General features: G+C 43.1%; 2 protein-coding genes across 2 annotated transcripts; both read right to left on the reverse strand.

The window, feature by feature from the left end:
- Positions 1-54: 54 nt before the first annotated feature.
- asmt2 (acetylserotonin O-methyltransferase 2) lies at positions 55-9,008 on the reverse strand. Its single transcript, XM_054796638.1, has 8 exons — positions 8,772-9,008; positions 6,360-6,534; positions 5,742-5,871; positions 5,601-5,669; positions 5,391-5,509; positions 5,155-5,292; positions 2,088-2,210; positions 55-2,009 (listed from the first exon to the last, which is right to left on the reverse strand). Exons 1-8 carry the CDS (start codon positions 8,850-8,852, stop codon positions 1,798-1,800), a joined length of 1,047 nt encoding a protein of 348 aa, XP_054652613.1. The 5' UTR covers positions 8,853-9,008; the 3' UTR covers positions 55-1,797.
- Positions 9,009-11,272: 2,264 nt separating this feature from the next.
- pgrmc2 (progesterone receptor membrane component 2) lies at positions 11,273-14,891 on the reverse strand. Its single transcript, XM_054797609.1, has 3 exons — positions 14,510-14,891; positions 12,760-12,915; positions 11,273-12,324 (listed from the first exon to the last, which is right to left on the reverse strand). The coding sequence occupies exons 1-3, from the start codon at positions 14,850-14,852 to the stop codon at positions 12,227-12,229; spliced, it is 597 nt and encodes a 198-aa protein (XP_054653584.1). The 5' UTR covers positions 14,853-14,891; the 3' UTR covers positions 11,273-12,226.
- Between the last annotated feature and the right edge of the window lie 1,747 nt (positions 14,892-16,638).

The following is a 16,638-nucleotide window of genomic DNA, read 5'->3' on the forward strand; positions in this document are numbered from 1 at the left end:
AATTCACACATTTGTTCAGCTATCTGTTTGCATAAGGCTAGAATTGGTATTGTTTACTAAACAAGTGAACACATTTGCTGCATTTTCTTCCTGATTGTGCATGATGTAACAGCCTGTTTTACTCAGGCAATAGCACGTCTTGTATTTTAAAGGCACAGTGTCCCATTTATTTATTCCTCAAGTTAACTAACATGCATCTTCCTTCAACAAATCGCAAAGGAAATTTCGTCTAAAATGAGAAGATTGAGCACTTTGCTGTGTGTTTATTATACAACCATACCATGTTTATTATACAACCATACCAAAGTTAGGAAATGACAAATGTGACGCCATTGCCTTGTCCAATCAAATAGCTCTGATGTCATCAGCCACGACTGTAATGTAGTCTGCTCACGGCTAGTTGTATGATACTTGAAAATGTGCCAGATCAGTCAATTTTAATTACGGTGATTTTAGGAATAATGGGTTTGGGTATTTATTCTCTGTAACCAGCATTCTTGATTATCGTAACCTTTTTTTGTAGTACAGTAAGTGAGCAAAGTGTGCTTGTGTAGTTATTTCCCCATATCTCCATACAATAACTCAAATATGGTAACACAAGGGAACAATACAGAGTATGGAGTGCTTTTTGGTCCAGGACCAATTTTGCCATGTTCAGTATTGAAGTATTTCTTGGCACCTTAATTTGTATATTTTTCTTAGATTTCCAGCTCATTTATCATCTATTGCAGTGGTTCCCAAACGTTTCACAGTCACGTGCCCCTTCAGATATTTGACTTGAAGCCATGTAGCCCCTACTCCTGCACACTTAAAAAGCATAAACCGTTTTTATTTCATTAAATTTAAATATTAAATCATGATTAATTGATTCATTTTATAGTAAGTAATTCTGGTTCAAAAATGTATATTTTGCGTGGTCAAAGTTTAATTAGAGATAAAGTATCTAAGTATTCGTCCTACATATCTTTTATTTCAGCCGGATGTTGGGATCCCTCCGTTTGAATGGGTTGAACTTGAGCTTCACTTTTTCCCACTTGCACTCGCTGTGATTTAAGTCTGCATATCCATTTCATACCAAATTGAAAGGGGAAGTTGAAGAAACACGATAAAGCAGTATCTGAAGTAAAAAAAAAAATACATACAAGCAATGATAAAGCCTAATTTTCAGGGGAATCTCCACTCTCATCCTGACACGCACATACATTTGACAGGTTTTCACAGTGCGGGGATTGGAACACCGATATAAATGAAACCTTCAAGATGAAACACTCTTTAAACACAACATAATCATGAAATTTACTTACTTATTCATATACCTCACACAGAGCAATGAAGAACTTCATGCCGTGTCTCCTTCCTTCTCTCTGCGATGACTGAGGCGTTCAGGTGCACTCGTAATTGTGAGTGATAGACGCCAATTGTTTTTATTCACGTACCCCCTATGACAATTAGCGTACCCCTGAGGGTACGTGTACCCCACTTTAGGAACCTAGAATCTATTGTAACGCCTAGAAATGTGTTGTCGTTCACCACCCTGTCAATGTCTACTCCGTCTATTTGTATTCGTGTTTTGGTGTCCTTACTGCTATTACCAAACATTTTAATTTTATTTAGATTTTGTGATATAATGTGAAAAATATTGTCAAATAATATTAATAATACATGTTAAATCATGAATAATAAACATCACACTGCAATTATTACATATATGTTTATGTAATTGTAGGGTTAGAGTGCAGTCTTTAGTTTCATGAACAACTAAATCCTGTGGTAGGTATGCCTAGACATGTTCTTTTTTCATTTGACGGCCAAGATGGCGTCGTAGGACTTGCCCGTGCGACACACCTGCACGTTGGTGAAGCCGCTCTGGTTGAGTATCATGGTGTACTGGGAGGGGGGGCGCTCCCGGCCCTCCATCTGCACCAGCATGTTGAGGGAGAAGAGCTGCGTCATGATGGGGCCTCGCCGATTCTCCAGCAGCATGGCCTCCACCAGCAGGACGCCGCCGCCTTGATGCCCAAACACACAGCAGCCGTCAAACCTCAAAGGAGTCAATCACGCTGAGGGTTAGTGGACGTTGTGGTCACCTGGTTTGCAGGCATGGTAGAGCTTCTTCAGCAGTCTCAGACATTTCTCCTCAGACCAGTCGTGAACAATTCGGGCCAGAACGTACAAGTCAGCAGGAGGAACTTCACCAAGGAAGAAATCTCCTGAAGAAGCAGAAAGCATGACATGTTCATCACGTCATTTGGAACACCTGACACTTTCATACAGTGTTCCATGCTGGAGAAGATAGAAACAAATGGAAAAAGTTTTGGAAAAAAGTGTGTGTCAAGGGTTTCAGTACATGTTTTATCTGGGGAGTTGAATCAGAGCATTTGCACATGGAGCTGGATGAGAGGTGAAACAAGAAGTTCAAAATCAAGCAAGTCAATAGACGTGCACCTCCAACAATTTTTTTCGAGCTGCGGATCATTAGGGCTGGCTATTGTAACACATTGACCAGTCTCTCTCTCTTCAACCACCATCGCTCGCCCACGACACTGAGCCAGCAAGCCAAATAGAGTTGTAGTTGGCTCATAGAGCCGAGGCCACAAGCCCGACCTTGATAAAGAGCCACAAAAGTAGGTGTGGCCAAAGTGCGGCTCGGGGGCCATCCGCGGTCTGTGGCTCATTAATCATTGCATCAATGCAGAAACAAAATAACATTTAAAAAACAGCAAAAATGGTAAAAAAAAAAATAGAGCAAAAGTCACAATGACAAAAAGCTGAAATGTTGACACCAACAAGGAATCATAACAGAAAGCTTGGTATGTAAAGACAAAGCTTTAAGCTTATACTGTATATATACAAATAAATAAAGGGAACACTCAATTCACACTCAATCAAAACTGCTGCGCCATTCAAACTGTCCACTTAGGACGCAACACAGATCGACAATCAATTTCACATGCTGTTGAGCAAATGCAATACACAACAGGTGGTGTCTTTTTCTACTTTCATTTTGAGTGTGACTCCAAATCCAGACCTGCATGGGTTAATAAATTTGATTTCAGTTGATAATTTATGTGTGAGTTTGTTGTCACCACATTAAACTATGTAAAGACCAAAATATTTAATAAGACAATTCATTAATTTTGATCTCGGATGTGATATTTTATTATTTTGAGCAGTATATGCATATATATATATATATATATATATATACCTTGTGGCCCATAAACATGGCACGCACCTTGTGGTGGCATAGCAAGCGAATAGCACAGACGCGAGGTGCGTTCATGGACATGGGGTCATTACTTTTTTTTGTAAAGATCCGGCAACCCACTGAAAACGGCTACGCAACCCACGTTTGGGTCACGACCCACTAATTGAGAATCACAGTTATAGAGCAACCCTTTCAGGACCATCTGTTTAACAAAGACATAAATAAAAACGTACCTTTTCCTTTTGCTAACGTTCTTCTGGGCTCATGTTTTTTCTTATAGTTCTACATGCAGAAAACACTTTGAAATTCAAATAAATGCATATAAATGATGAATCAGCGATTAATCAATATTTAACCTAACTGACTTTGATTGGAAAACGTGATTGCTGACAAAGACACAATGTGGCAGAGACATCGACACCACCTTCCTTTTGCTATGCGTTATTTCTTGATTTCAATAGTGTTTGTTTATGAAAATGCTGGCTGGTTTGTATGGTATAGAGGGGTCACCAACGTGGTGCCCGCGGGCACCAGGTAGCCCCCCACGACCACATGAGGTGCCCGCAAGCCTGCTTTTCATTCAGGTTTTCAGTTAATAATGAAAGAACAGTAGAAAGAAATGCATTGTGAAATAAAAAATGTGACTTGTGGACACCAGCATTTTGTTCATGTTCTGGTAAAACAAGCATATTCGCTTTGTTTGGGTTTAAAATAAGCTCTGAAAATAAATGTTACAAAAATGAGTAGCTCTTGGCCATTTTCATTTTGTAAAAGTAGCTCTCACAAGGAAAAACGTTGGTGACCCCTGGTATAGAGACTATTTTATGTGAATAAGAGCAAAATCTGAGGGAGTATGCTTCCACCCATTGGCTGATTTGACATGGAATGGTCTTGCTTTAACCAAGAGCCACCTTCATTGTACCGGCAAGCCCAGTTTTACACTCAACACACCTCGCTAACCAACTAAACTCACTTCACAGTATACCGTAATTATCAAGGCAAGGCGCAGCAATAAATAATTGATCGGCCTACCAGGAAAACTCCCGGTACTCTCAATGGCCAGTCCGTCCCTGTAGACGGGCTGACTTTCGGTGCCTGTTTCCATGTAGTAGCAAGCTACTAGGCTGCTCACAAGGACATTTTGTGATTAAATGAATACACTAGGTCCCCAACTTACGAACACCCAACTAGCGAACACTCGTGGATACAAACACAAGCCGACTGGTCTATATTTTATTTTATTTTGCCTTGTAGTCAGTCGCTCAATCAGTATTTATACTGCTACTGTACATGCTTTACCAGTAGAGGGCACTGTGACACTGCTAATGCAGCCTTAGAGCTAATGAGACCAACAGACCAACCAACTGCTTAATTCTACACCACCCACAGAACACTACCTCTTTTAGAAGAGTCTAACGACGACGACGACTTGTCCTTTTTTCAATAACTCCTCCTCCAACTCCTCCACAACGACGTATGCTTGGCCACTCCTCTTCAAAGGTAAATAACATTTATCATTATGTATTATATCATTTTTATTATTGTTTTTTTCATTAATTATCCTGGTTTAATATTACTACTGCATCCAAACTCATATTTACATACATACACATATACTGTATATGTATACACGTACATGTAGTACCTATATCATTGGTAATATTACCTTTTCCCCGACTTAAGAACAATTCAACATAAAAACGGTCGTCTGGAACCAATTGTGTTCGTTAGTTGGGGACTTAGTGTACATTCACAACACCGTCTGACTCATGAAGCATATTACGACGCACACCATATTGTAAACTAACTAAATGTACGCCAACCACCAACCTTAAAATATTGCCGTTAATTTTCGACGGGGGAGTACGCTAACCACTGTATTCCATTTGAGACACAGCATTGTTGTGCAGATAGCTACGCATGTATCGCAATGTTGTTCCTCTCACCGCTCTCAAAGGTGAAGGTGTCGTTCTCCTGCAAGAAATGTTTTCTGGCTATTTCCACAATCTCCAGGAAGTCAAAGACGGTGACGGAGGACGAGGGATATGCCTTCGCCAGTTCGCGGGCCAGTGCGCCAGTGCATCCTGTGAATTCAAAACATATACTCCAAAACTGTTATATGTGCGTTGCCCCCTTGTATGTTATATGTTGTACTGCCCCCGATGGCTGCATTTCCTCGTACCTCCGAGGTCCATTATCTTCTGGAAGCCGGAGAGGTTGAATGCCGTCACAACGTCCTGCCCGTCCAGAATCCAGGAGGAGTTCATCAAACCCATGAACTTTAGAGTCTCCTCCTCCGATCTGGACCGCAGAGGTTTAAAAAAAAAAAAAAAGGGAACGTCAGCGACAAACAAAAGAATCTCAAATGGGCTTCCGTACAGACGAAAAGCACCTGTAAATGGCCTCAAACACCTCCTCAGGCGGGATGCCGAAGGTCTTATGGTTTTGATTCTTGCCCTCTCTGGTGCAGAAAGGAGGGAACGTGTCTGGAGGTTATTTTGCCAAAACTCAATCTGCTTCATGTTGGGCTCACCTGACGGCGTCGGTCATGTTGTTCCACAGCGGGTAGATGGTCTGCGACTGGTAGATGACCATATCGTGGAGCGACTTGACGCCCCCTCTGGCCAAGTACATGTTGGCCACGTCAGTGCTGCTGTAAAGAGCTGACAGGGAAACAGAATCAGCTATATCAATCACAGCCACTAGGGGGCATTTGTGTATGCTATGTGGGGATTGCTATTTATGAGTATTAGGGCCACATTGAACAAAAATAATAATCTGAGATTTCAAGAATAAAAGTTGTAATATTACGACAATAAAGTCATAAATTTACAAGAATAAAGTCGTAATATTACGTGTCATTGTGTCATACGTGTCAGAAGGAAAATAGGAAGGAAGGAAACTTTCCTCTCGCCTCAGGCAAGCTTTTATTTATAATGTGGCAGCAAAACAGAGCAGTTGAGCAAAGAGATTAGCATATCTAGCCCTTCTCACTTCTGCCTAAGATTTTAAGATATTAATATATATTCAACAGTAATATGGTAAATTATTAATACTGCAAACAAAAATTTGCAAGTTTGTATTAGTAGCATGACACTTGAGGGCATATTTATCCATGGTATGCAGGTATTGGTATGATATGCTATGACACCTGTCCCGTCCGCTGTCTCCACCTCCAGGATCTCAATGCCCACCAAGGCGTCCAGCAGCCTCTCCATGCCATCCGCGTTGGCGTCCAGAGCCTGCGCTACATGTTGAGCGCTGAGGGCCCCCGGCGACTTCATCAGGAGCTCGAAGACGCCCAGCTCGCAGGCGGCGAAGATCACCTGGAAGACAAGCGGGTGACATCTTTAAGGATTTTGGAGATACAGTACATGCTTTCTGTAATAGTCTGATATGAATATACGGGGATAAAACAACATAAAACACAAACATAATTTGCCACATTTAGGTCCTAAATATAGAAACTGTTAAGTGAGAGACTGACAGACATTTAAAATATGTTAGCTCATTGCAAAGATCAAAATGGAGGATGGTAATTTTACTTCAGATCATGAAAGAATAAATCAAACATTCAGAAATTATTTTTCTCAGCTTTATGCCTCGGAATCAAATAACCCGGCACTCATGAACGTCTTTCTGAACCAATTAGACATCCCCAAGATTCCTTTCGATAGTAAAAGTAGACTTGACAGACCTATAACAAAGGAGGAGATTGCACAAGCTATTTCCTCACTCCAGTCTGGGAAGTCTCCAGGTCCCGATGGTTTTCCTTCAGAATTTTTTAAGGCTTTTTCCCAATCTCTCTCTATACAGTTGAGCACTGTGCTGTCCGACTCATTCAGGCGGGGTACGTTTCCAACTTTATTTAATGAAGCATGTATCACCCTTATTGGGAAAAAAGACAAGGACCCTACAGAGTGCTCCTCATATAGGCCAATTTCATTATTAAACGTGGATGCTAAAATTCTGGCCAAGACACTGGCCAAAAGATTGGAGGACATTTTACCCCTGGTTATATCAGATGATATAACCAGCTTTGTAAAAAATCGATATTCTAATTTCAATATGCGCCGGTTGTTTGACATCTTGTACCTCCCCTCTGATGGGTCCACGGAGTGTGTGCTATCTTTGGACGCGGAGAAGGTCTTTGACCGTATAGAGTGGCCATACTTATTTGCGGTCTTACACAAATTTGGCTTTGGTCCAAATTTCATTACCTGGATAAAATTACTCTACTTACGTCCCACTGCTTCCGTCCTCACTAATTCTCAGGTGTCACAACCATTTAATCTTTACCGGGGAACTAGACAAGGGTGTCCTTTTACGCCCCCTATTGTTTGCCCTGGCCATAGAACCCCTTGCTATAGCAATTCGCACCTGTGACAACATATCTGGCATTTGGAGGACTGGAGTACAGCACAAGGTGGCGCTATATGCAGATGACTTATTAAGCTTCATTTCACATCCGGACACCTCTTTACCTGCTTTGCTGCTGCTTCTGAAGAATTTCGGTCAGTTCTCAGGATATAAACTAAATCTGAATAAATCTGAAATTTTACCTGTCAACGAGGGGGCGCCGGCATCAGTGTACGCATCGTTTCCTTTTAAGATTGTGGAAAATAAATTTACTTATTTGGGCATTACAGTTACGAAAAAGCATAGGAGTCTTTTCAAAGAAAATTTTCTGAGTCTATTAAACCACACGAGGCAGTGTCTGACGCAGTGGTTGCCATTTTCCACTACTTTGGCCGGTCGAATCAACTCCATTAAAATGACCATTCTTCCCAAATTTTTGTATTTTTTTCAATCCATCCCAATCTTCATCCCAAAGTCTTTTTTGGATACTTTGGACTCGGTCATATCTTCCTATATTTGGAAGGGCAAGCGTCCTAGGTTGAATAAAATCCATCTACAAAAACCTAAGCAAGAGGGTGGGATGGCGTTGCCTAACTTTCGCTGTTATTATTGGGCAGCCAATATTCGATGGGTCATATTCTGGTCATACTATCAGTACCGTTCTGACCGGCCTATATGGGTGGAGATGGAAGGATGCTGCTCCGCCCACCCACGCTCAGTGGCTGAGAGATGTCATGTCCTGTCTAAATTTGGAGAAAATTCATTACTCAATTTGTAATGCCAAAGAAAAATTCCAAAATGTCTGGGGACCTTTCTTAGTATATTTCCACAACTTTAAATTTACCTGAGCTCCCCAATAGCTTTCCCTCTCTGGTCTATTTGCTGTCATCTGTTGTTTAATTCACTTGTGCATTTGCTTTGGTTGTTTTGCATTTGGTTGTCCTACCAAACTCGGACCTCTGTCTCTTTGGGCTGTGTGTGGCTTACTTTGTGGGTGTTTTTTGTGTTGGGGCTTTTTGTTTGTTATTTTGCTGTTTTTGTTTTCTCTCTCTCTCGTTCTATGCCTAAACTACCAGCAAACATTGTGTGTATTTGTTTTTTACTTTGTCAAAATTCAATAAAACTATTTCTGATTAAAAAAAAAATGTTAGCTCAGTGTAGTCTGTCAAGAATTGTTGATTCCTTCAACGAGGTGAGTGGTTACCTTTGATATCCTGAAGCCGTTCAAGTACTCGAGTAGTTTAAAAGGGTAGTCCAGCTCGCTTTGGGACAGATGCTCTGCCATCACTGCGCCTCAGTTGTTCAAAAAAAGATGGAGAAATATCACATTAAATAGTACCAAGTCTACTCCGGGCTTCGTGCAAGAAAAGAGCTGACACGTGACGATGGGAGACGCTGGTAGTGTTTGTCCTGGTGGGGAAGGATCAGACCAAGGAGGGTTGTGGGCGGCTCCAACGGTCTCTTGGCACGGTCAGGCTGCAGTTCTACAAATGGCCACAGAGCAGCGAGGGTGGCGCTGTCGCATCACCGGTGGTTTATATGAGCCCACGTTGTGCAGAAGACGACCTGCCTTGTTTACAAATTTAAAAACAGGATCGTGTGCTTTTATCCAATCTTGTGTGTTTAAGTGTTTCCATGTATTTGTACCTGTGTGATGTACAGTATGTCACAAAAGTGAGTACACCCTTCACATTTCTGCAAATATTTTATTATATCTTTTCATGGGACACCACTGAAGAAATGAAACTTTGCTACAATGTAAAGTAGTCAGTGTACAGCTTGTATAACAGTGTAAATTTACTGTCCCCTCAAAATAACTCAATACACAGACCTTAATGTCTAAACTGCAGGCAACAAAAGTGAATACACCCCTAAATGAAAATGTCCAAATTGTGCCCAATTAGCCATTTTCTTTCCCAGTGTCATGTGACCCATTAGTGTTACAAGGTCTCAGGTGTGAATGGGGAGCAGGTGTGTTAAATTTGGTTTTATCACTCTCACACTCTCTCATACTGGTCACTGGAAGTTTAACATGGCACCTCATGGCAAAGAACTCTCTGAGGATCTGAAAAAAAGAATTGTTGCGCTACACGAAGATGGCTTAGGCTATAAGAAGATTGCCAACACTCTGAAACTGAGCAGCAGCACGGTGGCCAAGACCATACAGCGGTTTAACATCACAGGTTCCACTCAGAACAGGCCTCGCCATGGTCGACCAAAGAAGTTGAGTGCACGTGCCCAGCGTCATATCCAGAGGTTGTCTTTGGAAAATAGACGCCTGAGTGCTGCCAGCATTGCTGCAGAGGTTGAAGGGATGGGTGGTCAACCTGTCAGTGCTCAGACCATACGTCGCACTCTGCATCAAATTGGTCTGCATGGCTGTCATCCCAGAAAGAAGCCTCTTCTAAAGATGATGCATAAGAAAGCCCGTAAACAGTTTGCTGAAGATAAGCAGACTAAAGACATGGATTACTGGAACCATGTCCTGTGGTCTGATGAGACCAAGATAAACTTATTTGGTTCAGATGGTGTCAAGCGTGTGTGGCGGAAACCAGGTGAGGAGTACAAAGACGAGTGTGTTTTACCTACAGTCAAACATGGTGGTGGGAGTGTCATGGTCTGGGGCTGCATGAGTGCTGCCGGCACTGGGGAGCTACAGTTCATTGAGGGAACCATGAATGCCAACATGTACTGTGACATCCTGAAGCAGAGCATGATCCCCTCCCTTCGGAAACTGGGCCGCAGGGCAGTATTCCAACATGACAACGACCCCAAACACACCTCCAAGACAACCACTGCTTTGCTAAAGAAGTTAAGGATGAATGTGATGGACTGGCCAAGCATGTCTCCGGACCTAAATCCTATTGAGCATCTGTGGGGCATCCTCAAACTGAAGGTGAAGGAGCACAAGGTCACTAACATCCACCAGCTCCGTGATGTCGTCATGGAGGAGTGGAAGAGGATTCCAGTGGCAACCTGTGAAGCTCTGGTGAACTCCATGCCCAAGAGGGTTAAGGCAGTGCTGGAAAATAATGGTGGCCACACAAAATATTGACACTTTTGGCCCAATTTGGACATTTTCACTTGGGGTGTATTCACTTTTGTTGCCTGCAGTTTAGACATTAAGGTCTGTGTATTGAGTTATTTTGAAGGGAACAGTAAATTTACACTGTTATACAAGCTGTACACTGACTACTTTACATTGTAGCAAAGTTTCATTTCTTCAGTGGTGTCCCATGAAAAGATATAATAAAATATTTGCAGAAATGTGAAGGGTGTACTCACTTTTGTGACATACTGTAGCCACAGATAACAAATAATAAAAGTAAATAAGTTTGGAAACAACCTGCAAATGACCAACATCTTCAGTTATTAACCAAATTGATTTATTATGCATGAACAAATACCATCCTAACAGGCACGCACACGCACGCGCGCGCACACACACACACACACACACACAGCCAACGTTTAAATAGATGACGAGGTGGCAATGGGGCATCGTAGCTCTTTGTGTTGCACATGCTTGAATAAAATGATATTTATTTACAAGTTCAGCAACGTTCCCAAGTACAGCCACGCTCCAAAGCAAGTGACAATGGAAGAACACAAAAGATGGAGGGAGGGGGTCAGGGGTGTATGTGGAGGGGGGGTGTTTGGCCAAAAAACGACAGCAAAAAAAGAAGACCCAGCATTACATGATGGACTACATCAATATGGCAGTAACACTGAGTGAGTGTCTTTATTTACAAGGTGTAGTTGGGTCATGCGACTATTCAACCTGTGTGTGTGCCTTTTTCTTTCCTGTTTCAATTTCCGTTTTGAGGGAGGGGTAACGCCACCTATGCCAAAGCCGTGCTTCCTCCGCTCAGGACTGACGCAACAAAGCAAATAAGGCACGATTAATACTTGGACCATTGTTATTTGGGGAGGGGAGGGGAGGGGGGGGGGGGGGGGGGGGTCTACAGACAATGTAAACAATTAAGTCGATTGATTAGGAACGCCAATCACCTTCCCTTTGGAACCAACCCCCCCCACCCACCACCACACACAAACTCCCCCACACCCCTGCCTACACTACTGGACATACAATCACATGGTGACAACTAGTAGTGCAAAGACAACAAGAGGAGAGAGCACCGCCCTGCTTCACACCTTTGGTACTGCAATGCCTCTGCCTGTCTAAAGGGGGTTGGGGGTGTCAAACAAGTAGAAATGGATGATTGATCGACAGACTGATTGATTGACAAGCTGTCAGAAGCTTAAGCAGTGTCAGTGTGGATGTGTGAGAGAGAAAAAGAAAGTGTCCTGATGTCCAGCTCAGCTGCGACCTTGCAGACCCATTTTGCACTGAAATATTTTGCTGTTTTGCTTCAAGTACATCTAAATGGCACCGCCCGCCCCACTCCCTTCTTAAACGCTGGAAGTTTCCATCCACTTTTGCGAATCTTAGCAGGATGAGCAGGCAACCAAGCCTGGTCGAAGCGGGACGAGGACCGCCCGTCCACAGAAGCTGCAACAGATTGAGGACAGGGAGGAGGAAGAAGAGGAGGAAGAGGGGTCCATGTGCCTGTGATGGGGGGTGGGCGTGTCAAGATTTTTGGGCGGCCCGTCGCAGCTGTCGGGGGCTCCTGGCTTTGGTGGGTGCAGTGGAAGCAGTTAGTCGTGTTTCAGGTGGTCCTTGATGTCCTCCTCGTCCGTGTACTCGGACGGCTCGTCGCCGGGCTTCAACAAGCGGCCCACATAGTCGTATTTCTCTGCAAACATGGAACACAAGACCAGGAACAACGTCAAGACCTGCTGAACTCTTTAAGGGCTGCAACTACCGATTATTTTAATAGCCGACTAATCGGTGATTACTTTTTTCAATTAAAACAATTATTGCTTATATGATCTGCTGAACATGTTTGAGTCCACAACTTGATTTTAACACATTGTCAAAACCTATTATGCCTGTGCTCTTAAAGTGTTTATGATGGCCACAGTTTGACCCAGGAACAGATTATTTCTATTGTCATTATTTCCTATGTGGAAATGGTTCATCCAGCATTCTAGAAGAGATTGTGTTTGACTGCATGTCCTCTGTGTGTATGCCCAGGCCTAAATGAGACATTAATTGCACCCTTCTGCATCCAAAGTAATGATATTACATGCCCTCAATGTGACAGCATGTCCAGAAAAATCGTATTTACCCATGAATTGCATTTCCCACTCCCGCACGCTCTCCATCTGCACGGCATTGAGGTCGGACAAGTCATCGTACTCGTCCCTCAGGGCGTCTTTCTCCAGACAGAACGTGGCTAAGCCTCTGGAAGCGTCCCGGCCCGCAAATATCCCATAGGGACCCTCTGGGGGGGTAAAGACAAAGAAAAACTAAAAATCAAAGGGAGTCCATGAAGGCATCTGACTAGCGTGTGCAAACTCACTCTACTTTTTCAACTCCATTCATTATGCAACACAAAAGACACATACAACAGACTGTGCTGCAAATGCTATCAAAAAAGGGCTTATCATCTGAATGATTAGATGTGCTGCATGGAAGCATGTGCAGTTTATCTGCATGTGCAGATAAACGTGTCACTGTGCACGATGCCGACAGCACTGCCAGCTCTTTAATTATACAACGCAAACAGGGAAAAGACGCTTGGGTGTGAACATTAGCGGGAAAAACCAGCACATGAACTGGACTGACGAGTCACTCCTGTGTGTAATTTAAATGTATTAAAAGTTTGGTGGATCAGACAGAGGGAGCGCCTTGACAATGTTTCGCTGTCTAATGCTAATTAGCATTTCATTTAACGACTTACTATAACTTTACTACAACCTAAAGATACAAAGTTTGCTTTTTTTGTGGGACGGAGTAGAATGAAGATTAGTGTGTCTCATACATTCCAGCCCGCCACAAATACATTTAGACTGCCACCAATAGATGTGGCACTAACTGTTCATCTTTAGTCATAAAGACATTTTAATGGGACTGTCTGAATGTAGCTTGTCATTACAACCACGTACAGCAGCTGGCGATGTGCACCATAACTCCGCTTTTGAACAAATCTCATACACTCCTGGTCTGCCAGAGAATAAGACGTAGCAGGAAGGATCAGTGTAGCCAACTTAGCTACTTTGTCACAATAGTTCGTAAGTATTCCGAGCCCTACAAAGACTCTTTTTCAAAAAAGCGACTAGTGACAAATCTAGGTACTTTTTCTTGTGTTACTGGAAACTTTTGGAGACTGACATGAAAGCATGTATATATCGCTCTTAATGAGCTGCTTTGGGTCCTCCTGTCTCAAAGCACGCACAGGTGGCTCAGTCTTGTTTGTGACATTAAAAAAACATTTTACACACGGCAATAATCGTGTAATACCTAATCGTGTAATACCTAATAAAACTGCGTGACTTCTACAGAGCAGTCGGCAAGGTTGAAATGTGCTGCGAAGCATACTGTTTTGTTCTTTTTTTAAGTGTACTCTCATCTTGAGCAGACTGCACAGACAATAATAAAACTTTGCGTACACGTGCGAGTTAACAGGTTAGACAATTAAGCGATATGAATAATAGGTTATGTTTATAATGTGTGTGCAACGAAACAAGTGTAAACAAGCATAATTTGGTTCAGACAACGTCAACAAGCTAAAAGGCTAGTTAGCTGTTAGCTACGTTAAAAACTTTACACTCTGGCTCGTCGATTGCAACTTCAAACTAAAAAGTATCAAAGACTGAAAAGGATTAGGCTTTAATTTGTAACAAATATGAAGAGTCTTTGCATTGTCGTGCAAGCAGGTTTGCAGATCGCGTCACATTCAAAACAGACAAAAGCTGAAGGAGGGCAGCCAGCTATTCACGACGCTCTTTGCGCCCAGCGGTGGGTTGACGACAAGCGGCCCCACGCTAGAGACGTGTCAAGCTGTCACGGCGCCCACGCACACGGCGCCCACCTACCTTTCCCGTAGAACTTCTTGCCGCTGGTCACGTCGAAAACCTTCATGTTGACGGCCATTAGGATGCGAGGGTTCTGGAGCCCGTCGTACTCCCGCAGCTGCTCCAACGTGAAGTCCCGTCTCCTCATCTTGGGAAGCGCCGAGGCCTCGTCGCCCTGGGCCGCGTCCGAGCCGAGCCGTCTACCCCAGCGGCGGTACACCGCCACGCAGACCGCCAGCACAGCGATCAAGATAGCAATATTCAGCAACATTCCGCCCAGGCCGAGCCCGCCGGACTCGTCTGCCGTCTCCTGGCCGCCGCTGGTGTCGAGTGGAGCGCTCCAACTGTCTCCATCGTCCGCCATACTGCACGGTTAGCGTCTACCCGCCCCTGGCTTGATGCTGCCTTCAAGGCTCTCGGAAAGTAGTAAGATGATTAGCATAGCACGCTATCCGTACTCCATTACGCGACCGAAGTGTATGCTCTGAATGTGTAACGTATCACATTTTATTTTAAACAGGGGAATTCGAACTGGTGTATTTATACATGAAATGAAACACGCAGTAGAATCTCGCCAACTCTGCTAACTCGATCGTCACTGACTTACTTGACAGTGCAGTTTTTCATACTAATTTGATCACTTTCCAAGCGACCACAGAGTAATAACATGAATACGTTATCTTGATTTATCTGGGATTACAATTAACAATCAAAATGTATTGTCTTTCTCGACACTGCTGAACATGTATCTGTATCCATTCTTCGAAATTACATGGAGTACATGAAGGTAGCATTACACCCGCCCACTTCTGTTACGGTTTCATTAAATGTGTTCATATTTGGCACCCGTACTTAACATGTATTCTTTTATAAAACGCCTTTTTTTTAAATAAATGTGTGCTGTAAGTCAGTAGTTGTGTATTGTGTATAAATCTAGGACATCCACAACATCAAGTTATAAGCACGAAATAAATACAGATCATACAACATACACAAATCAAGTTATAAGCACGAAATAAATACAGATCATACAACATAAGTACCAGCCTGGAGTTTGTTTTCCGAGAGATTACAGACCTGATCAAAATTTTAAAACCAGTTGAAAAATTGTTAGAATTTGCCTTTTGCACGTTTGGACCTTAATGGGGTTTTAAGTATAGCTACAATACGCAAAAGCAAGAAGGGGGAGTGAGACAAAAAAAAAAAACATTTGGAGCTTGTAATTAAAAAAAAAAAAAAAGAAGCTGAAATAGGTTGTTTATCACCTGATCAAAAGTTTAAGACCACAGGCTATAAAAGCCAAAATCTGCTCAAAATTTTCATTTTCTGTCAGGCATTCACACTGTCATGCCCTCCTGATGGCTAAAGCAAAGAAGCTTTCTCTTTTTGAACGTGGTCGGATTGTGGAGCTGCATAAGCAAGGCCTCTCGCAGCGTGCCATTGCTGCTGAGGTTGGGAGCAGTAAATCAGTCATTCTACATTTTTTGAAAGATCCTGAGCATTATGGAACAAAAAAGTCAAGTGGTAGACCCAAAACAATCACACCTGCGCTGAGCCAGAGGATCCGATTGGCTGTCCATCAAGACACAAGGCGGTCTTCGACCCAAATTAAGGCCCTTACTGGTGCCGATTGCAGCGCATTAACCATCAGACGGCATCTGCGGGAAAAGGGTTTAAAAAAACAAATTCAAAGACCTAGTCTCCTTCAACGCCACAAAACTGCCCGTTTAGACTTTGCCAGGGAGCATCAAACATGGGACATTGAAAGATGGAAAAAGTTTTATTCTCTGATGAGAAAAAATGTAACCTTGACGGATGGCTTCCAACGTTACTGGCATGACAAGGAGATCCTGGCACAGTGGAGGGGGTCCATCGTGATCTGGGGTGCTTTTTCATTCAGTGGAACACCGGCGCGTCAGGTGGTGCGGGGTCGTCAAACGGCTTACGTGCAGATGTCGCAGCGGGCATCCCTCATGACTGAGGGCCCTCGTCTGTGTGGTAACAGCTGGGTTTTTCAACAGGACAACGCTGCAGTTCACAATGCTCGCTTGACCAAGGACTTCTTTAGGGAGAATAACATCACTCTTTTGGACCATCCTGCATGTTCCCCTCATTTAAATCCCATAGAGAACATTTGGGGATGGATGGCA

Source organism: Dunckerocampus dactyliophorus, chromosome 13 (assembly GCF_027744805.1).
Source record: "Dunckerocampus dactyliophorus isolate RoL2022-P2 chromosome 13, RoL_Ddac_1.1, whole genome shotgun sequence".
Classification (NCBI taxonomy): domain Eukaryota; kingdom Metazoa; phylum Chordata; class Actinopteri; order Syngnathiformes; family Syngnathidae; genus Dunckerocampus; species Dunckerocampus dactyliophorus.